At 53.1% G+C, this 21,895-nt stretch overlaps 1 protein-coding gene across 2 annotated transcripts in view; it reads left to right on the top strand.

Moving 5' to 3' along the window:
- RYR1 (ryanodine receptor 1) overlaps window positions 1-21,895 on the top strand; it is a 118,158-nt gene that overhangs the window by 8,545 nt on the left and 87,718 nt on the right. For both annotated transcript variants that reach the window (XM_082676282.1, XM_082676281.1), the window contains exons 7-27: window positions 183-276; window positions 1,413-1,506; window positions 1,659-1,733; window positions 2,241-2,397; window positions 2,539-2,703; window positions 4,785-4,906; window positions 5,353-5,548; window positions 9,333-9,468; window positions 9,551-9,646; window positions 9,731-9,849; window positions 10,672-10,805; window positions 11,281-11,522; window positions 12,021-12,213; window positions 13,170-13,386; window positions 15,194-15,298; window positions 15,524-15,627; window positions 16,357-16,440; window positions 17,251-17,558; window positions 18,360-18,562; window positions 19,869-20,043; window positions 20,218-20,426. In XM_082676282.1, the coding sequence (XP_082532408.1) occupies window positions 183-276; window positions 1,413-1,506; window positions 1,659-1,733; window positions 2,241-2,397; window positions 2,539-2,703; window positions 4,785-4,906; window positions 5,353-5,548; window positions 9,333-9,468; window positions 9,551-9,646; window positions 9,731-9,849; window positions 10,672-10,805; window positions 11,281-11,522; window positions 12,021-12,213; window positions 13,170-13,386; window positions 15,194-15,298; window positions 15,524-15,627; window positions 16,357-16,440; window positions 17,251-17,558; window positions 18,360-18,562; window positions 19,869-20,043; window positions 20,218-20,426 (3,228 nt within the window). The remainder of the gene's footprint in view (window positions 1-182; window positions 277-1,412; window positions 1,507-1,658; window positions 1,734-2,240; window positions 2,398-2,538; window positions 2,704-4,784; window positions 4,907-5,352; window positions 5,549-9,332; window positions 9,469-9,550; window positions 9,647-9,730; window positions 9,850-10,671; window positions 10,806-11,280; window positions 11,523-12,020; window positions 12,214-13,169; window positions 13,387-15,193; window positions 15,299-15,523; window positions 15,628-16,356; window positions 16,441-17,250; window positions 17,559-18,359; window positions 18,563-19,868; window positions 20,044-20,217; window positions 20,427-21,895) is intronic.

The raw sequence follows: 21,895 nt of genomic DNA, 5'->3' as shown, positions 1-21,895 counted from the left end.
GCAGGTGGACTCTCAACCACTGTGCCACCAGGGAAGCCCGATCTCTGTTTCTTGATCTGTGACCTGTAATTTTTGGTCTCCTGTCTTCTGGTTTCCTGGCTTCCACCCTTGGTTTCTGACTCACTCTGGAACTATTGCTCACCCCCCATTATCTCTGACCACCACATCCTGGTTGCCCACAGCACCTGTCCACGGCCAGTGGGGAGCTCCAGGTTGACGCCTCCTTCATGCAGACACTGTGGAACATGAACCCCATCTGCTCTGGCTGTGAAGAGGGTGAGGACCCTAGACCTCTGACCCCTAACCTAAGACCCCCAAAACAGACCTTCAACATTGCCCCTCAGACCCCAAACCAAGATCTCCAAATTATGACCCTCATACTTAGATCTCCAACTGACCACCAATCTGGAACCCTAGAGCTCAGACCTCGAAACCTAAAACTCAGTATCAGACTCCTAATTCAGACCCCAAAGCTCGCATGCCAAACTCAGGTCCTGGAGGTCAGACCCCTAAACTCAGACCCAAAGCTTAGAACATAGAATGTGTAGCTTATCCCTCAGACCCCAAGCCTCAGATGACAAGCACATGGGACCTCAGCCCCCCAAATTCAAACTCAGATCCCAAACTAAGAGCCCTACTTCAGACCCCGAACCTCAGCCAATCGACTTCACACCTCCAACTCTAACCTCAAATCTCCAAAATCATCTCCCCGTTTGCAGACCCCCATGCTGAGTCCCTAAAGCATGAACCCGAAACTTTGAACCCAATTCTCACACCTCAAACCTCAGAGCCCTAAGCCGGACCCAAGCTGAGATGCACGCCACAAATCTCGAAACTCAGGCCTTAATCTCAGACCCCGAAACTCAGACCCGCCAACTTCTAACTACGACAAAGCTCACATCTCCCCAGACTCAGACCCCAGAGCTAAGCCTTCCAAACCTCAGACCTCAAACCTCAGATACCAGCCTCAGACCTCCAAAATAACACTTGAAATTCAGACCCTGACTTCAGACTCCATCGTCATACCTCTAAACCCAGACCCCCATATCAAGCCCTGGAACTCAAACCTCAGAATCGGGGAACATTAGACCCAAATCTCTAATGACATTCTCTGAAGCCAACCTCGAAAATCCAAACTGAGACCTTTAAACCCCAGACCCACAAACCTCCCAGCCCCAGCCCTGCACACCCAGACCCCCAACACTAGATCCCCAACCTCAGACCCCAAATCTCAGGCCCAAATCTCAGACTACAACTTTGTACCTTGAAACTCAGATCTCCATCTGCAGACCCCCAAACCCAGCTCCCGGCTTCGCACAGGGCAGAAGCAGGGCCTGCAAACTCCACTATGGCTCCCAGGCCTTTCTGGGGCTCCAGCTTCCCAACGACCACTTTCCTTTGCTCCTGTCCAGGCTATGTGACTGGGGGCCACGTCCTCCGCCTCTTTCATGGACACATGGATGAATGTCTGACCATTTCTCCTGCTGACAGTGATGACCAGCGCAGGTCTGGGCTTGGGGACAAGAGGGTCTGGCGTCTTCGGGCCAGAAGGGGGATGGCAAAGGTTGGCTAGGGGGTCCTGGAACCCTAGGATTAGGGATCAGATTCTGGGGGGCTGGAGCTTGAACTCTTGACCTCACTCTCTTCCATGTACCCAGACTTGTCTACTATGAGGGGGGATCTGTGTGCACCCACGCCCGCTCCCTCTGGAGACTGGAGCCACTGAGAATCAGGTAGGGGTCAGGGGCAGAGGAGGCAGGCTGGGGGAGGGGCTAGGGGTTCCTGGGGGCCCTGGGAGGAGAAGAGTGTCTTGAAGGAAGAACTGAGGAAGAGACTGGAGGGTTTTGAGGGAAAATCTGGGGAGCCTAAGAGAGCAATAAAGGTCCCCAGGGTCCTAGAATCCTGGAGGAAAAAGAGGTCTTGGGGGTAGTGGAGGTTCCTGAGGGAGAGATCAGGGTCTCGAGTGAAACTGTGGGGAAAGGAGGGGAGAAAATGACAGATCTGGGAAAACTGGAGACACTGAAATCATCTGGGCAGCCCTGAGGAAGTGGTGAGGGCCTGAGAGAAGATTGGGGCTCTTAAAGGAAGGCTGGGGGTCCTAAGAAGGATTTGAGGGCTCCAAGGAAGATTTGGGCACCCTGGAACAGGGCTGAGGGCTTGAGGAGGTTTCAACCAAGACTATGGTGTCCATGGGAGAACTGGGGGGCCTCTGACCTCTCCCTCGTCCTCACCCTCTGCAGCTGGAGTGGGAGCCACCTGCGCTGGGGCCAGCCACTCCGCATCCGGCATGTCACCACCGGGCGGTACTTGGCACTCATTGAGGACCAGGGCCTAGTGGTGGTTGACGCCAGCAAGGCCCACACCAAGGCCACTTCCTTCTGCTTCCGAATCTCCAAGGTCGGTGGGGTCAGGATACCCTCCCTCAGCTGGAACCCCAAATCCCGCCCCAGCCCCCCACCACTCTGCAGTCTCTTGGGGGGGAATCCCCCATTAAATGCACAAGCAGAGGAGGCTGACCTCTGTCCCCTGCCCCTGTAGGAGAAGCTGGATACGGCCCCCAAGCGGGATGTGGAGGGCATGGGCCCCCCTGAAATCAAATATGGGGAGTCCCTGTGCTTTGTGCAGCACGTGGCCTCAGGCCTGTGGCTCACCTATGCTGCCCCAGACCCCAAGGCCCTGCGGCTCGGCGTGCTCAAGAAGAAGGTGGGCACCTGGCAGAGGGAAGGGGTGGGGTACAGGCTGGGGCAGGAAGGGCACTGGGGGTGATGATGCTTGAGCCTTTAGGAGTTTGAGGTTGGGATTGAGAGAAAGACAAAGACTGAGAGAGAAACTGAGATTGAGAGAGACAGGAAAAAAGAAAGAATACATATATGAAGAGAAAGAGAGGAGTATAGACAGACATGGGGACAGACAAATAGAGAAAGACAGAGACAGAGAGACAGAAATAAGAAAGACAGAGGTGGAGAGAAAAAGATGAATAATAACAGAATAACAGAATAATAACAGAATAACATTCAGCCAATTATTGAGTACCCCAGGTGTTGTGGATGTATGTGTGGACAAATAGCTGAGCTATACAGACCTGTTCCCTGCCTTCCCTGTGCTCAGACACTGTGACTAAACCCTCTCTAATGAAGTACACAGTTTTACAACCAAACAGTGGGAAAGCTACTTTTGACAGAGGGAACACCAGGTGCAAAGGCCCTGAAGTTGGGATGAGGTTGGTCTGTTGCAATCACTGAACGGAGATCTAGTTCGGCTGGAGGAGAGTGAGCGAGGGGTGAGTCGTGGGAGATGAGGACAGAGAGGGGACGGGAAGAGATCAGGTAGAGCCTTGTGGGCCACCGGGGAGGGTCCTGGCTTTTACTCTGGGTGAGAGGGAGCCGCAAGATAGCCTTGAGCAGGCCAGGGCACGGGGGGTGGTGCCCTGATTCAGGTTCACAGGGTTCTTGAGCTGCTTATGGGAACAGACTACGGGGGTGGGCAGAGCTGGAGAAGGAAGACCAGGGCAGGTCTGCACTGGTACAGGTGGAGGATGACAGTGGACAGCACCAGGGTGGGGACTGTGGAGTGAGGAAAGGGGGCAGAGTCTGGTTGTATTCTGAGGGCAGAGCCAACAGGATTTTCTGACAGATTGGATATCAGGGTGAGAGGGAGAGGGACTGAGGATGAGACCATGATTTTTGTCCTTTTTTGCCCTGAGCAGCTGGAAGGAGGGAAGTGCCGTTAACTGAGTCAGGGACAGCCAAGTATCAGCTCAGGAGGATGGGCCCCAATGCCTAGAACAGAGCCACTCAATAGACTTGCTGAGCGAATCAGTGAGAAGACTAGGGAGGCACCTGTTTGTGAAAACTGAGGCTGAAGTTGGATACAACAGCAGAGGATGTAGAGATGGGCCTGGGCCAGAGAGGGCAATGTGGGAGTCGTCAGCAGGTGGACGGTATTTACAGCTGCTGGACTGGATGGGGTCCTGGGGAGGTCAGCTCAGGGGAAAGCCGGCAGCCATGATGGTCTCACCTCCCAGAAAGGTGTTCAGGCATTCTGTCTGGGACATGTTAAATTTGGGGTGCCATTAGAGCTTTCTGGTGGGGGGATGTTAAGTCAGTAGTAGATACAAATGGAGAGGGGTCTGGCCTGGAGAAAGACAAGATAGAGAGAGACAGAGAGGGAGAGAGAGGGAGAATCAAAGAGGGACAGAGAAAGAGAGAAAGAAAGACAGAGAATAGATAGCTAGTGGGAAGCAGCCGCATAGCACAGGGAGATCAGCTCGGTGGTTTGTGACCACTTAGAGGGGTGGGATAGGGAGGGTGGGAGGGAGGGAGACGCAAGAGGGAAGAGATATGGGAACATATGTTTATGTATAACTGATTCACTTTGTTATAAAGCAGAAACTAACACACCATTGTAAAGCAATTATACTCCAATAAAGATGTTAAAAAAAAAAGGAAAGAGAGGTAGAGAGAGAGATGGACATAGCAACAGAGAGGGAGAGACAGAGCATGGGATAGGCGTGAGAGAGACAGAGAGACAGAGACAAAGACAGACAGACAGAAACAAAGAGGACAGAGACAGAGAGTGAGAGGAGAGACCTAGAGGGGGGAAAAAGAGAGAGGGGTTGAGAATGAAAGACACAGGGACAGATGAAGAGGGACTGGGGGCGGAGCTGGCAGAGAGATTCCGTAGAGGATGGGGGCAATTTGGGGGCTAGAGTCTGGGTGGAGGTCTGGGGAGCATGGCCCTGGCTGGCTGAGCCCCTCCTGACGTCTCTCTCCCACCACTGTCAGGCCATTCTGCACCAGGAAGGCCACATGGACGACGCACTGTCACTGACCCGCTGTCAGCAGGAGGAGTCCCAGGCCGCCCGCATGATCTACAGCACTGGCGGCCTCTACAACCACTTCATCAAGTGAGCCACCCGGCCCGCTCTGCCCTGGGGGCCAGGCCACACCTTGACCCCACGCTCCTGGTGTTCATGCGCCAGACCATTTAATCTCTACCTCTGACATTCACACCTCTCACATACACAGACTCCTGACCTCTACATACTTGACCCCTAATCTGACCTCGACAGCTATGACTTTGACTTCATACCCCTGACACCCTCGACCCTGGACCTCCCTAGCCCTGACCTCTGCTTTCATGACCTGTCCCTACACAGGCGGGGGTCCCAGGCGCAGCTCTGCCCTTGGCCACTGGGTCACCTCGGGCCAATCAATGCCCTTCCTTCTCTGCGTCTCACTCTCTCTGTTAAATAGGTGTGTCTGTGGGAGTCTGGCAGGGACCGGGGGTGGGTGGGGGCGGGACCCTCACAGTGTTCACGGACCCTCACTGATACGTGCGCGGTCTCCGCAGGGGCCTGGACAGCTTCAGCGGAAAGCCGAGGGGCTCGGGGTCTCCGGCTGGCACAGCACTGCCTCTCGAGGGCGTCATCCTGAGCCTGCAGGACCTCATCGGCTACTTCGAGCCACCCTCCGAGGAGCTGCAGCACGAGGAGAAGCAGGGCAAGCTGCGCAGCCTGCGCAACCGCCAGAGCCTCTTCCAGGAGGAGGTGAGGGCGCGGCCCGGGGGGGCGGGGTCTGTGGGCGCGGGGTCGGAGCCTTCAGAGGGGCGGAGCCTGCCGGACCCGGGGAAGCAGTGGTCTGAGAGGGGGCGGGGCAGGTGGAGGGGCAGGAGGAAGTTCCTGGCCTGGGTGAACAGGGCGGGGAGGCGGGTCGTAGGGGACACGCGAAGGGGCGGAGCCTTGAAGCGGGTCCGGCGTGGGTTGGTGGGCGAGGCCTTGGTGAGGGGCGGGGCCTGTGAGAGCAAAGTGGAACCCCAGCCTGACGGCGGGGGCAGGACTTGTTCCCTCTCCTGGGAGGACGGGGCGGGGTGAAGGTAAGCTCTGGGCCAAGGCAAGTCAGTGGAGGAAAGGCCTGGGAAGAAGCCCGAGGCTGAGCTACTAGACTCAGGAGGCGGTGACTGTAGGGGTAGGGCCTGCGGAGTGGGAGGATAGAACCAGAGTGGGGCATGGTGGGAAGCAGGGCCAGAGAGGTGGGCTTTTGGGTGGGAGGATAGTGTTGGGCGCGACCCCAGCTTGGGTCAGAGGCTGGGGGTCTGTGTGTTATGAGAGGAGACGTGGTGGGCTCCGCTCAGCACGGAGTCTGAGTGCGAGGGGCCGAGAGGGGTGGAAAACTGGGACTGTACAAAGGTCCGGGGTCTGCTGTCTCCTCGGGGTGATTGGGGAGCATGTTCATTTAAAGTCTTCCAAGTTGGCCCTGCTCCTCTCCAGGGGCTTCCATTGTGATGGGGGTGGCAGACCTAGAAATGATGATAGTAACAACAACAAAACTTACTAATGGAGTGGGATTAGTATATGCAAAGTGTTTAGAACAGTAGCAGCACAGAGTAGATGCTATATAAGTGTCAGTGGTTATTGTTACTTTGAATTTAGCCCTTACTGTGTGTTATGGGTGTTATATACCTGACATCCTCCCCATAACCCCATGGGGGGTTGTAATTCCCATATTACAGATGGGTCACTGAGGTGCAGAGAGATTAGATAACAGCCATTGCTGAACAAATATACCAGGGGGGATATAGCTGTCAAGAAAACAGACAAAAATTCCTGTCCTTGTGGAGTTGACGTGGGGCGGGAGGATAAATGAGCAATAAAATAGGACGATTATGTGGTATATTAGATGATGATAAGGAGAAAAACAAAGTAGGGCAGGGACTTCCCTGGTGGTCCAGTGGTTAAGAATCCACCTTCCAAAGCAGGGGACGCGGGTTCGATCCCTGGTGGGGGAACTGAGATCCCACATGCCGCGGGGCAACTAAGCCTGTGCGCTCTAGAGCCCACGTGCTGTAACTACTGAGCCTGTGTGCTCTGGAGCCCGCGTGCCACAACTAGAGAGAAGCCCACGTGCCACAACGAAAGATCCTGCATGCTGCAACAAAGATCCTGCAGCTAGGTCCCGCAACTAAGACCCTACGCAGCCAAATAAATAAATATTAAAAAAAAAAAAAAAGGCAGCGGTAGGGAGTGCTGGGGTTGTTGCAGTTTAAAATACAGTAGTCAGGGAGGGTCACGTGAATGAAGAGAGGCAGCCATGTGTACACCTGAGGGAGGGACAGAGAGGAGACAGAGCAAGTACACGGACCATGAAGTGGGAGTGTGCCTGGCAGCTTCCAGAATAGTGAGGAGGCCGGGATGACTGGAACTGGGTGAGCTAGGGGAGGAGTGGGAGGAGATGAGCACAGAGAGGTGACAAAGGCCAGGCCGTGATGAGGACTTGCGGTTTGGGAGCCACAGAAGGGTTAGGTCTTTGAAAGTCACAACGAGTTAGGGGCAGAGCCACTGTGTGTGACTCCAGCTGGCTGTGCTGTCTACCACGATGCACTGCATCTCTTACTACGGGCCCAGGATATAGATACAACAATTATCATAGCAGCCCAGTTGTCCACCACCACTGGAATGAATCCACAAATGTGGCATATCCGTATGATGGCTATGGACACTACTCAGCAATGAAAATGAGCAAATGACACCCCCATGAAACAATGCTCTTAACCTTAAAGCGTAATATTGAGAGAATTCCCTGGTGGTCAAGTGATTGGAACTCGGCGCTTTCACTGCCAAGGTCTCGGTTCGATCCCTAGTCGGGGAACTGAGATCCTGCAAGCCGCTCAGTGCGGCCAAATAAATAAACAGAAAAAAAAAATTTTTTTTAAAGTAATGTTGAGCAAAAGAATCCATGTGCAAAAGAATACTTACTGTACATCTCAAGTTCAAAAACAGGCAAAATTTTACTAGACTGTTTATGAATGCATGCATAGGTAGTAAAAATAGAAAAACAAGGAGAGGATTTCCATAAAAGTCAGGATAACGGTTATCCCTAGCAGAGAGGGTTGTGTAACAGGAGGGGCATCGAGGTGACTTCTGGGAGGCTAGCAATGCTCTCTTTCTTGACCTGGGTCATGGTTACACAAGTGTTCTTTCATATTTATTTGTTAAGCCATATACATTTGATCTTTATTATTTCCAGATTCTGTATTTGCAAATATGCCTACTTGCTAAAATTTATTTGTAACCTCCAAATCGATGCTTGCAGAATATTTGTAGTCATTTGTGGACATGTGCAGAGAGGCAAAAAATTTAAGGCATTTGATGTTGTGTTTCCAGTTGAGGTTGAACAAGGCGACAATTTGCCTTGTTATTTCAACTCTCACCTGTAAACAAGTGTCCTCTTTGTGGTGTATTTAGTGCCACGCTTTTCACATTTTTGTGCTTTTTGTTAATTTCACTGATTAAAATGGCCCCTAAGCACAGTGGCGAAGCGCTGTCTACTGTTCCTAAGTGCAAGAAGGCTGTGATGTGCCTTACTGAGAAAATATGTGTTAAAGAAAAGCTTCATTGAAGCGTGAGTTACAGTGCTGTTGGTTGTGAGTTTAATGTTAATGAATCAACAACATCTATTAAATTAGTGTCTTTAAACAGAAACGCACATAAAACGAGAGTGTGTATTGATTGATTGATGAAAATGTTGTGCTCAGAGACTCAGAGAAAGCCCCTGTGTTTCCCCTGGGAGCCTTGGTTCTCAGGATTCACTGAGTGCTCACAGCGACTTTACAGAACCTAACTACTACGAAAAGCAAGAATAGACTGTATATATTTTATTGTTTTTTGTTTTTTGTTTTGCGGGACACACGCCTCTCACTGCTGTGGCCTCTCCCGTTGCGGAGCACAGGCTCCAGACACACAGGCTCAGAGGCCGTGGCTCACGGGCCCAGCTGCTCCGCAACATGTGGGATCTTCCCAGACCGGGGCACGAACCCTTGTCCCCTCCATCGGCAGGCAGACTCTCAACCACTGCGCCACCAGGGAAGCCCTAGACCGTATATGTTTTATGTGCTTTTCTGTATGTCTGTTATAATTCAAAATAAAAGAAGACAAAAGGTTAAAATGTTTTTTAAAAAAAGAAAGAGACAGAAGGCAAAAATCTCTCTGGTGGTTGGTGTGGAAAGTGAGCTGGGCCAGTGGGACCAGCAGTAGGGTCCTTGGAGGTGGAAAGGAAGGAAAGAAAATACTGGAAGGAGAAACACAGATTCAGTCCGGATGTTAATAGGGATGTATTATGCTGGGGACAGAGGCAGAGTGCGACAAGGCCAGGTCTGGAGAGCCGAGGAGGAAAGAAGGGAGTTGGGAGTGCGGGTGCACACAGGTGGCTCTGGTTTCGATCTAGGGACACCCAGTCACTAGGTGTTGAAGGAATATGAATTAGCAAGTCCAAGAAAGGCAAGGCAGGGAGGGCCTGGGATTCCTGTGATGAAACCCCCTCTTTTCTCTACCCCAGGGGATGCTCTCCCTGGTCCTGAACTGCATCGACCGCCTAAATGTTTACACCACTGCTGCCCACTTTGCCGAATTTGCCGGGGAGGAGGCAGCCGAGTCCTGGAAAGAGATTGTGAACCTGCTCTATGAAATTCTGGGTGAGGGGCCTCGGACTGGACTCCCCCTAGAGCACCCGAGTTTCCCAGTCCTACTGGGTCTGACCCCTCTCTCCACCCTCAGCCTCTCTGATCCGTGGCAATCGTGCCAACTGTGCCCTCTTCTCCAACAACCTGGATTGGCTGGTCAGCAAGCTGGATCGGCTGGAGGCCTCCTCAGGTAGGAGAACCCAGGCGGAGGGGACGGGGACTTGCGGGGACGGGAGGGCTGCAGCCACTTCACCTCTCTCTGATCCCTGTGCAGGGATCCTGGAGGTGCTGTACTGTGTCCTGATTGAGAGTCCCGAGGTCCTGAACATCATCCAGGAGAACCACATCAAGTCCATCATCTCCCTCCTGGACAAGCACGGGAGGAACCACAAGGTTGGCCTCTTACCCCTGACCTCTTATCCCCTGAATGCTGAACCCTGACCTTTCCCCATGGCCCTCGAATTGCCCCCATTTCCCCATCTTATCTCTTACCTGGACTCCTCTGCCACAAGCTTCCATCTCAACACAAAGGTCTCAAACTCATGGTTCTTAAATGGGTTCTGGGCCACAGATGTGCTTCGTTATCTCGTTGAAGTATTTTTTCAATTTCTAATTTTGTAGCCTTTAGGGGGGCTGCATAGACACTCTCCAGTTTGCCCCAAGTGCTACTGGTTCCCACTGAATTGTTTCTAACCACTTCACATATTTACATTATCTACCTGGCCCCTGAAGACACAAGTTTGCAACCTCCACTGATCTAAACCTCATCTTTATCCCTGTGCTCTCTCCCTGACCGACCCTTTCACTCTTCCTACTGACTTCTGACCTTTTACCCCAGTCTTTTTTTTTTTTGGCCAAGCCATGTGGCTTGCGGGATCTTAGTTCCCCAACCAACGATCGAACCCAGGGAAGCTCAGAGTCCTAACCACTGGACCGCCAGGGAATTCCTCAGTCTCTCTTTTCTTACATTGCTGATGTCTTATCCCAGCTCATACGGCCCCCACCTCTTGCCTGATGTTTCTCTTTGACTCCGATCTCTCTCTGTGACCCCTGACCTCCCACTTTCACCACCTCTTCTCAGTCAAAAGCTCTATCTCCCATCCTGGCATATCATCCTTCTGGTTTCCCACTCTGGGTCTTCCATGGACAACCCCCACCCCACCCCACCCCCCGCCCAGGTGCCCTCACACCCTGACCTCTGACCTTGACCTCCAGGTGCTGGACGTGCTGTGTTCCCTGTGTGTGTGCAATGGCGTGGCCGTGCGCTCCAACCAAGATCTCATTACTGAGAACTTGCTCCCTGGCCGCGAGCTTCTGCTGCAGACAAACCTCATCAACTTTGTCACCAGGTCTGGCCCCTAACCCTGACCCCAGAACTCAGAACCTCGCAATCCCCTCCCTGACTCAGACTCCACACCCAGGTGGATGGGCCTTCCTCCATCTCCCACCCCGGTCCCCACAGCTGTCCCCAGCTCATCCCTGGCTTCTCATTCCTCTTGTCCTCTCTCCCTGCTCCATTTCTGCCTCTGTCTCTTCCTCCCTCTTTCTTTCTGTGTTTGCTCTTTTTGTCTTCATCTGTCTGTCTCTATTTCTCCTCCATCTCTTTTTCCTGGTCTCTCTCCCATCTCTCTCTTCTCTGTCCTTTGATGCCTCTCTGTCCGTCTCTGTCTCTGCTTTCTCTCTCTGTTTCTGTGTCTCTGCTTTTCTGTTTTTCTTGTGTATGTATATCTTTGTCTTTCTCCCTTCCTCTCCCACCCCCCCACTAGCCTGGATCTCCTCTCCATCTCTCCTTCATCCTCCTCTCCTGTCCTGTCTCTCCTACAGCATCCGCCCCAACATTTTTGTGGGCCGAGCAGAGGGCTCCACGCAGTACCTCAAATGGTACTTTGAGGTGATGGTGGACGAGGTGGCTCCATTCCTGACAGCTCAGGCCACCCACCTGCGGGTGGGCTGGGCCCTCACTGAGGGCTACAGCCCGTACCCTGGGGGCGGCGAGGGCTGGGGCGGCAACGGGGTCGGCGATGACCTCTATTCCTACGGCTTTGATGGGCTACATCTCTGGACAGGTACCTGGACCCTTCTAGGGGACCCTCAACCCTGACCATTGACCCAGGGTTTCTAGGCTCTCACCACATGCCTTGGGATCCTGACCCCCAAACAGGCTAACTTTGACCCCTTACTCCTCATTTCCCAAGACCCTAACCCTAGAGCTTTCAGAATCTGGGCTCGAACCTGTTTCTTCATAGCCTCCGGAGCTCTGACCCCAGAGGATGTCAGATCTCTGACCCTAGAGAGCCCAGAGAACTGCCCCGATTATTATGATCTCTGATCTTTGACTTACGCCCCCAAAGGTTACAGAATCCTAACTCCAAGATGACTTTAATCTTTGACCCCCACACCTCTCAGGAACCTAACCTCAGGGGAAACTTGACTTCTGCCTCTAATCTCTTGACCTTAGAGTCGCTAGGGTCCAGACCCTATAGGATCCTCTAATACCTGCCCTTATCTCTTGAGACCATTGGTTCCATTGGACCTCTGACTTCTCCCTGGTGATCCTGGTGCAGGACACGTGCCACGCCTGGTGACTTCCCCAGGGCAGCACCTCCTGGCCCCCGAGGACGTGGTCAGCTGCTGCCTGGACCTCAGCGTGCCGTCCATCTCCTTCCGCATCAATGGCTGTCCTGTGCAGGGTGTCTTCGAGGCCTTCAACCTTGATGGGCTCTTCTTCCCCGTTGTCAGCTTCTCAGCTGGTGTCAAGTAAGGACTTGCCCCAGCCCCCTGGCCAGTCCCCAGACCTGGGACTGTCCTGAGACAGCTTCTGCAAGCACGCCATGGCCTTCTATGGGGCCAGGACCCAGCAGCCTTCTCTCAGGACTGACGGGCCAGACCCCTACACGAAGGTCCCAGTGACCTCTACATGATCCCAGACACTCGCAGTGTCCTCCCAATGACCCAGACCCTCCCAATGATGTCAGCTTCACCCCAAGTGTCCCCCAAATTTCACAATGACCTTCTAATGATTAATAAGTTTCTTCCAGTGACCTCCCAGATGACCTCTGACTCTCCCAATGATTCTGTGCCATTCCAGTGACCTCCAGATGATTCCAGAATCTGACAGTGATCTTCCAATGACCACAAAGCCTCCCAATGACTCCATGCTCTTAACTTCCCAATGACCCCAGCATCTCCCAACGATATTCTAATAGCTCCATAATTTCCCAGTGACCTCTCAACGACCACAGTTACTTCAGAGACCTCTCAGTAGCCCAATCTTTTCCCAGTGACCCCAACCTCTGTGAATGACTTACTCACCATTTCAGTGGCGATTATGATTTTCTCAAGGTTACACCAGACTCTCAGTGACTTCCAAGTGACCTTCTTCTTGGTCTCCCCCAAACCTTCTGGTATCTCTAGATGTTCTGTTGATCCAGGACCTCCTCCAAAGGACTTTCCCATGACCTTGGATTAACTCCCCAGTGACCTGACCCCACTTTCCTTTTTTGGTTTTCCAAAGATTCCTATTGACCTCCAGCATTTTCTTTGACCTTAGAGTTTCCTGACTCCTAAATGACCTCCATGACCCTATGACTGTCCAGTGACCTCAGGTCTCCCCAGAACCTTCCACTGATCCCAAGATTGCTCCCTTCCCCCCACTAAGTACAGACTCTCCTCTGTACACTGCCCTCACTAGTGACTCCCACTCTCCCACCTAGGGTGCGGTTCCTCCTTGGTGGCCGCCATGGCGAATTCAAGTTCCTCCCTCCGCCTGGCTATGCCCCTTGTCATGAGGCTGTGCTCCCGCGAGAGCGACTCCATCTGGAGCCCATCAAGGAGTATCGGCGGGAAGGGCCCCGGGGGCCCCACCTGGTGGGCCCCAGCCGCTGCCTCTCACACACCGACTTTGTACCCTGCCCTGTGGACACTGTCCAGGTACTGCCTGCTCTACAAGGGTTTCTTGGAGAGGCAGACTCCCTTAGGAGCCAGGGAGATGGGGAGCTGAGCTGGAAGCTGGGGACCCTGTTGTTTAACAGGTGGGGAATCTGAGGCAGAGAGGAGGCAAAGGATTCTCTCAAGGCAGAATCTCGGTTTCAGGGAGTCCTCAGTATAGTCCCCTAAAAAAAAAGGACTGTTATTTATTTATTTAATTTTTAAAAAGTATTTATTTGCTGCTCCGAGTGCCTGTGGGATCTTAGCTCCCCGACCAGGGATTGAACCTGGGCCCTCAGCAGTGAAAGCACGGAGTCCTAGTCACTGGACCGCCAGGGAATTCCCTAAAAAGGACTATTATTGCCCCCAATATACAGCTGAGGAAAGTGAGGCCCAGAGAGGTTAAGCAGCCTGTGCACGTCACACAGCATTTGAGCCCAGGAAGTCTGATCCCAAAGCCTGTGATCTTATCCACCACAATTTGTTGGGCATCTTTTCTATTCCACACCTCTCTCACTCCGCCTATCCCAGTCTGAGCTCCCCACCTTTCCTCCAGGCATGTCCCTATAGGAGGGAATATAAGTCCTGTTTAAGAGGCTGATCACAAGGGTCTGACTTTCAGCATGTCACCGTGGGCATGCGGCTTCACTTCTCTGTGCCTCAGTTCCCTCACCTTTGAGGAAAACAGGGGAATGAGAGAACCTCCCTCTAGCATTGTTGTGAAGGTTAGATGAATTAATATATGTGACGTGCTTAGCATGGTCCTGAGGAAATAGTAAGTACTCAGTAGAGTTACTGTCATTATTGGTAGTAGTAATGTTATTGCAGGGGTGAACTTGCCACCCCCCTGTAGCCAGGCCAGAGCCCTGGGCCTCCTCCTGGATGGCTCCCTTCCCCTCCCCCACCCACCCGGCAGCCTCAGGGGTTGTCCACTCCACCTCTCCCAATCCCTTCTCCCCCCACATCCCACCCTGGTCCAACCATCATTATCTCTGCCTGCAGAACACCAACAATCTAAACATGACTAGGCACCTACCATGTGCCACGTATTTATAGAAACTATGTGGGAGGGTTAGGGGCACAGTCGCAAGTCCCAGCACGGCTCTCTCTGTCTTAAAAACAAAGGAATTGGTAAATGACACACCCTAGGGCAGGAAGCTAAAATAGTTCGGATAGAATCAGGACTCAAGCCCTGGTTCTTCTGATTCCGCATCTTGTGATCTCTAATCAAACACAAGCTTTTCCCCACACTTAGTTAATTGAAAGATCTGTAAAATGAAAATACAGGTACTGTGTATGTTGATTGAAAAAAAATCCGCGCAGTTCCAGCTCACATTGTTTGAGGGTCCACTGTATATAGCATTTAGTAGTTTATGTAAATGATTTCACTGAACCCTTATAAAGTAAGTGTCATGAGTTAATATTGTTCTGATTCTCATCGTACAGAGAAGGAAAGAGACGCATCCATTCATTCAGCAAACATTTCACGAGCATCCCCTTCTGGGCTGGACAGGGCTGGGAAAATGCTGGAGACAGAGACAGCCCCAGCCCTGCCTTCACGGAGCTCCCAGTCCACAGGGGGAGACAGACCCATTCCCAGATAGTTCCTTAATTCTGAGGATGCTAAGTCCTTACGCAGCTGGACGTCAGCCCTGGAGGCAGGGTGAGGTGATGGGGAGCAAGGCTCGGCAGTAGGAAAGGTCAGAGCTCTCTGGGGAACTGCTCAGGGCTCGCACGTGTTCTCGGGAAGAGGGGTCACGACGCAGACTGGAGGGGATGCAGGGACCTCACAAATGTCACCTGCCCCCAGATTGTCCTGCCTCCCCATCTGGAGGGTATTCGGGAGAAACTGGCGGAGAACATCCATGAACTCTGGGCGCTGACTCGCATTGAGCAGGGCTGGACCTACGGCCCGGTGAGGGGGCTGTCTGCAGCGCGGCGGGGGGTGGGGAGAGGCTAGGCTGGCTGTGGTGGAGTGACAACTGCTCACTAACTGGGAGGGGCTGGGGGCTGGGGGAAGCGACTTTGGGACACCGGGGGCTCCTTGGGTGGCAGAACGGGTCAGGGAGGCCAGGGGTCACAGTCTGGGAGTCCTGGGGAGGGAAGGGGAACCGAGGAGTTGACTCTGGAGTTTCTCCAGGTTCGGGATGACAATAAGAGGCTGCACCCGTGTCTCGTGGACTTCCACAGCCTGCCGGAGCCCGAGAGGAATTACAACCTGCAGATGTCGGGGGAGACGCTCAAGTGAGGGGCGGACCAGGGAGCAGGGACCCGGGCCTGACCGCTGGGCGGGGGGCAAGGAGAGACAGGGGGAGCGAGACCGAGACTGAGAGAGACAGAGAGAGAGAGACAAAAGGGAGGCAGAGAGAGAGAGGGAGACTGGGATTGTGAGGCTGAAACTGACAGGGGGCAAGTAAGAGACAGAGGCATAAAGGGAGATGCTCAGGGCTTCCCTGGTGGCGCAGTGGTTGAGAGTCCGCCTGCCGATGCGGGGGACGCGGGTTCGTGCCCCGGTCCGGGAAGATCCCACATGCCGCGGAGTGGCTAGGCCTGTGAGCCATGGCCGCTGAGCCTGCGCGTCCGGAGCCTGTGCTCCGCAACAGGAGAGGCCACAGCGGTGAGAGGCCCGCGTACCACAAAAAAAAAAAAAAAAGAGAGAGAGATGCTCAGCAAGTGAAAGAGAGAGAAAGAGACAAGGAAAGAAGCAGACAGGAAAAGACAAACACAGTCAAAGAGATACAGCGACAGTGAAACAGGGAGAGTCAGGAGCCAGAGAGACACAGACACCAAGACCAAGAGAGACGGGACAGATGCCTAGAAAACCAGAACAAGAGAGGTGGAGAGAGCTAGTGACCCAGAGACAGAGCTGACAGGGGCTGGGGGATGAGGGGAGCTGGGCTGGGGGAGAGGACGCCAGCGGCAGGGGAGCCACGTGGGGTAACCCTGTCCCCCTGCCCCCACCCCCCGCCCCAGGACCCTGCTGGCGCTGGGCTGCCACGTGGGCATGGCGGACGAGAAGGCGGAAGACAACCTGAAGAAGACAAAACTCCCCAAGACGTGAGTGTGGGCGGCCCGGGCCCCACCTGGGGAAGAGAGTAGGGGGCCGGGGATGCCATGGTGAGGGCTGGAGCAATTGAGGGCCGGTGGGAGGAGGCTAAGGTCAGAAACCAAGGGGCTGTGGGTTAGGGTGGAGGTCATAGGACCAGGGGTCGGGGCTCTGGAGTCAGTGGTGAGTGTCCTGGGGAGGTGTCAGGAATGCGGAGTTAGACATTCCAGAGTGAGAGTGGGAGTGAGTCGGACCCAGGGTCGGGGTCTGCCATGGAGTCCGGGAAAATGAGAGAACAGAGGTAATATCTCTGAGTTAGAGGTCAGGGGTCAATGGAAAGAGGTGAGAAATTGTTAGAGTTGTAAGTAAGGGATCCTAAAATTATAGATGAGAGATCAGAGGTCCTGGGGATAGATGCCAAGGTTCAAAGGTCAAGGACTCCAAAGCCAGGAGTTTGGAATGATAGGGTCCTGGGATCAGAGGTAAGAAGCCTCAAAGTTAGAAGTGAGGGGTCAGAGAGTTCCAGCGTGAGAAATGAGGCTCCCAAAATCAAGATGAAGGGGTCACAGAGGCCAGAGGTCAGTGAAGTCAAAGCCCTTGCTACGGTCACAGGATCCTGGGGTCAGAAGTCGAGTATATCAAAGCTTATTTAAGGGAGTCATAGAACCCTGATGTCAGAGACCAAAGGTCAGAAATTTCAAAGCTCAAGGCTAAAGATCATGGAATCCGAAGGACAAGGGTCAGAAGTCAGGGAGCCCATAGCACAGAGCCTAGAAGTGGAGGTGAGGGTCTTGTCCCACCGAACCCCGCCACACCCGCAGGTACATGATGAGCAATGGGTACAAGCCGGCGCCTCTGGACCTGAGCCACGTGAGACTGACGCCCGCGCAGACGATGCTGGTGGACCGGCTGGCGGAGAACGGACACAATGTGTGGGCACGAGACCGAGTGGCCCAGGGCTGGACCTACAGCTCTGTGCAGGACATCCCTGCACGCCGGAACCCTCGCCTTGTGCCCTACCGCCTGCTGGACGAGGCTACCAAGCGCAGCAACCGGGACAGCCTCTGCCAGGCCGTGCGCACCCTGCTGGGCTACGGCTACAACATTGAGCCGCCCGACCAGGAGCCCAGTGAGTGCTGACCACAGGCCCCTGACCCTGACTCCTACCCGGACCCCAATCCCGGCCCTTGACTCCTGATCTCTGACCCAACTCGCCTCTCAATGGGCTACATCTACAGCACTGACCCTCTCCCCCCAGCCCTGACACTCTGTCCCTGACCCTGAACCTGATCTTGACCACTGACCTTGACCTGACTCAAGCCCTGCCTGGGCTACAGCTACAACACTGAACAGCCAGACCAGGAACCAGTGAGCGCTAACCCTGACCCTGACTCCAATTCCTGACCCCCAGCTACGACCCCTAACTCCTAACCTCTGGACTATAGCTATAACATGGAGCCTCTAATCCCTACTCCTAACTTGACTCCTGACCTATCACTGAGCCCCCAATCCCAGCCTCAACCCCCAACCCTGACTGTGGTCCTCAACTTTCAATTTCTTAACCCCTGACCCCAGCCGCAATTTCTATCCCCTCTCTGACCCTGACTCTCTCTTCCTGATCTTACTCTCAACCCTTGATTCTTACCATTGACCTTAATTTTGACCCTTCACCCCAGACCATGACCGTGACTGACCCGACTTTCTTCCTCCATGCCTCTGTCACTAGTTCCTCTGTGAAGCTCTGACTGCAAAGGGATGGAGGAGAAGTCTCAGTAGGTCCCTCCTGCCTCTCTGTGACTGCTCTGAGATTCCCCAGTTCTTCCCTAACACCAAGAATTGTCCCTTTCCTCCCAGCCCCCCAAAGGCCCTTACCTTTCCTGGTCTCTGCCACCAACCCAGCCTCTCTGACTCTGCCTGGCCCCATTTGTAGGTCTGGTGGAGAGCCAGTCTCGCTGGGACCGGGTGCGCATCTTCAGGGCAGAGAAATCCTATGTGGTGCAGAGCGGCCGCTGGTACTTCGAGTTTGAGGCAGTCACCACCGGCGAGATGCGAGTGGGCTGGGCGAGGCCTGAGCTGCGGCCTGACGTGGAGCTGGGAGCTGATGAGCTGGCCTATGTCTTCAATGGGCACCGCGTGGGTAGCTCCCTGGGCTCCACTCTGCCAGACTCTGTGGTCCTTCCCACAGCTCATACACTCCAGCCCTTCCCACAGCTCATACACTCCAGCCCATACACCTGTGCCTCACTCTGTCCGCCCATCTCTGACTCTACCTTCCCACTCATCTACCCATTCTTCCATGTATCCTTCCCTCTCTCTGCCCACGCATATGTCCATCCATCATCCATCTCTCTATCCAACCGTCTGTCTGTCCATTCATCCATCCTTCTCATCTGTCCAAAGAATCATTTAGTCATCCACGTTGCCATCTATTCATGTAGTTGTTAGTTCCGCAATTCACCTGTTTAGTCAATTTGTGATTTCATTTATCCATTCATCTATCCAATAATTTAATGCATAAGTACATCATCTATTTATCCATCCACCCATCCATCTACCTATGTGTCTGTCTACACTTTCTTCCCTCCCTGCATCAACCCAGGTAGACTCTCAGCTTTCATTTCGTTCTTCCATCCAGCCATATACCCTGCTTCCTATCCATCCATCTCATTATCCATTTATCTATTCTGGGGGCATATGTGTATATTTGGGTCCGTATGGGGGACATTGACAGGTTAGTTTTTCCTTTCCATCCCTCTACTTGCTGCTGTCCCCAACCCTCCACTAGCACTTTGGTGGTCTGTATAACCCCAGCCCCAGTCATGGAAACAATAGAGAACCCAGGCAGAAGGGATGAGATACAGAGATTAGTGGGAGGGGAAAGCATGAAAGCTCATCCTTTGAGGATCATGGATGCAAACGTGGGGTAAGATGGGGGCCACCGTGGGGGTGAGCCCTCTTCTGTCCCACATGCCCTGGACCTGACACTTGTACCCTTGCTTCTGTATCTCCCCGTCCCTCTGTGTGTCTCTCCTGCACCACGTCTCCCGTTGCTTCTGTATCTCCCCGTCCCTCTGTGTGTCTCTCCTGCACCACGTCTCCCGTTGCTTCTGTATCTCCCCGTTCCTCTGTGTGTCTCTCCTGCACCACGTCTCCCGTTGTTTCTGTATCTCCTGGTCCCTCTGTGTGTCTCTCCCGCACCACGTCTCCCGTTGCTTCTGTATCTCCCCGTTCCTCTGTGTGTCTCTCCTGCACCACGTCTCCCGTTGTTTCTGTATCTCCTGGTCCCTCTGTGTGTCTCTCCCGCACCACGTCTCCCGTTGCTTCTGTATCTCCCCGTCCCTCTGTGTGTCTCTCCTGCACCACGTCTCCCCTTGCTTCTGTATCTCCCCGTCCCTCTGTGTGTCTCTCCCGCACCACGTCTCCCGTTGCCCCCTCACAGGGTCAGCGCTGGCACTTGGGCAGTGAACCGTTTGGGCGTCCCTGGCAGTCAGGTGATGTCGTGGGCTGCATGATCGACCTCACAGAGAACACCATTATCTTCACCCTCAACGGCGAGGTCCTCATGTCCGATTCAGGCTCTGAAACAGCCTTCCGGGATATTGAGATTGGGGATGGTGAGGGCTGGCCTTGTGGCCCCTTTCTGGTTTTCTTCCATCTCATCTGACCCTACGCTGTCCCCTCCAGCCCCCCGCTCTTCCATCCCTTCTTTCCACAGTACTTCCTTCCCCATGGCTGCCCCTGCCCTGCCCATCTATCCTCACCCCGGCCCATCTATCCCCTCCCACTAGGCTTCCTGCCCGTCTGCAGCTTGGGACCTGGCCAGGTGGGTCACCTGAACCTGGGCCAGGATGTGAGCTCCCTGCGGTTCTTTACCATCTGTGGCCTCCAGGAAGGTTTTGAGCCATTTGCCATCAACATGCAGCGCCCGGTCACTACCTGGTTCAGCAAAAGCCTTCCCCAGTTTCAGGCCACGCCCCCTGAGCATCCCCACTATGAGGTGAGGACCGAGCCCACTCAGCACGCTCTGATCTGCTTCCAAACCTCGTCCTCCCCACAGTTCTCTTCCCCAAGCTTCTCTTTGGCTTCTCTGTTAGCCCACAAACCGCATAGAAGTGGGTGTCAGGATCATGGGCTCCCAGGGCTGCCTCGTAGGGTATAACCTTGGCAAACTACACCTTCCTGGGCTCCAGGTACCGCCTACAAAATGCGGGAAGGGAGAAAAGAGAAGCTGGATTAAGTGACCCCAGTGGACATTTCCAGCCCTTATAACTATCTAATCCTACAACAAGGTTTAAAGAAATATAAATCACTGGGTACATTTCGGCAGCTTCCTTACTAACTGTTATCTGTGGTGGTATTTTGGGGGTTTGTTTGTTTGTTTATTTATTGCCGGCCACAAAGCACGGCAGTAAGCTTGTGGGATCTTAGTTCCCCAACCAGGCATCGAACCCGGGTCCTTGGCAGTGAGAGCAAGGAGTGCTAACCACTGGACCGCCAGGGAATTCCCATGGGTTTATTTATTTTTAGTAACTCTTCATTAATCTGGTATCCGAATTTTTAGACCCTAGTGCCTTTCTTTCCCAAGGTTAAACTCAGGGTCAGATTGTGACAATAAAGTGATACAGTCTTTTTCTCAACCTGGGAAGAACTTGAATTCCACGTGGCTAAGCTTCAGCTGGTACTTTCGAATCAGACCTGGAGTTGGCCTTTTACCTGCTGTATGACCTGGGCCTGTGACTGTCTCCTCCTGAGCCTCAGTTTTCCCGTCCTAGGCATCGCTCAGATCTCCCTCTCTCTCACATTCTCTCTCTCTTTCTCTTTCCTGAATTATTTAGGGAAGTTGGAGACATCATGCCTCTTTATCCCTAAATATTTCAACGTGCATTTCTTCAGAACAGGCTGTGCTCTTACAGAGCCGCAGTTATGAAAATCAGGGAATTTTACATTGATACGTACTGTTACCTAATTTACAACCCATATTCAAATTTTGTTAATCGTGGCAATGATGTCTCTTTTTATTTTTCTGGTCCAAAATCCAATCCGCAGTTACACGTTGCAGTTAGCTGTTATGTCTCTTTAGTCTTCAATGTAGAATATTTCTGAGTGTTTGTCTGTCATGATGCTGACATTTTTGAAGAGTACAGACCAGTTATTTTGCAGAATATTCCTCATGTATTTGGCACGAATACCATAGCAAAGAGGTTGTGTTCTTCTTGATGCAGAATATCAGGGCGGCACATCATGTCATTATGTCTTATTACTGATTACATTAACTTTGACTGTTTGGTTATGGTGGAGTCCGCCAAGTTTCTCCACCATCAAGTTACTATTTTTCTCTTTATAATTAATAAATAATTTGTGGGAAGGCATTTTAAGGCTAGGTGAAAATGGAAGGGTTTTAAACAAGGGAATGTCCAGTCTAGATCTGAGTTTTGGAAAGGTCTCTATTGACAGTGGATTGGAGGA

The sequence above is a fragment of the Grampus griseus genome (genome assembly GCF_964374135.1).
Source record: "Grampus griseus genome assembly, chromosome: 19".
In the NCBI taxonomy this organism is placed as follows: Eukaryota; Metazoa; Chordata; class Mammalia; order Artiodactyla; family Delphinidae; genus Grampus; species Grampus griseus.
Note: the sequence above shows the minus strand (reverse complement) of the source record. Positions and strands in the feature narration are given on the sequence as shown.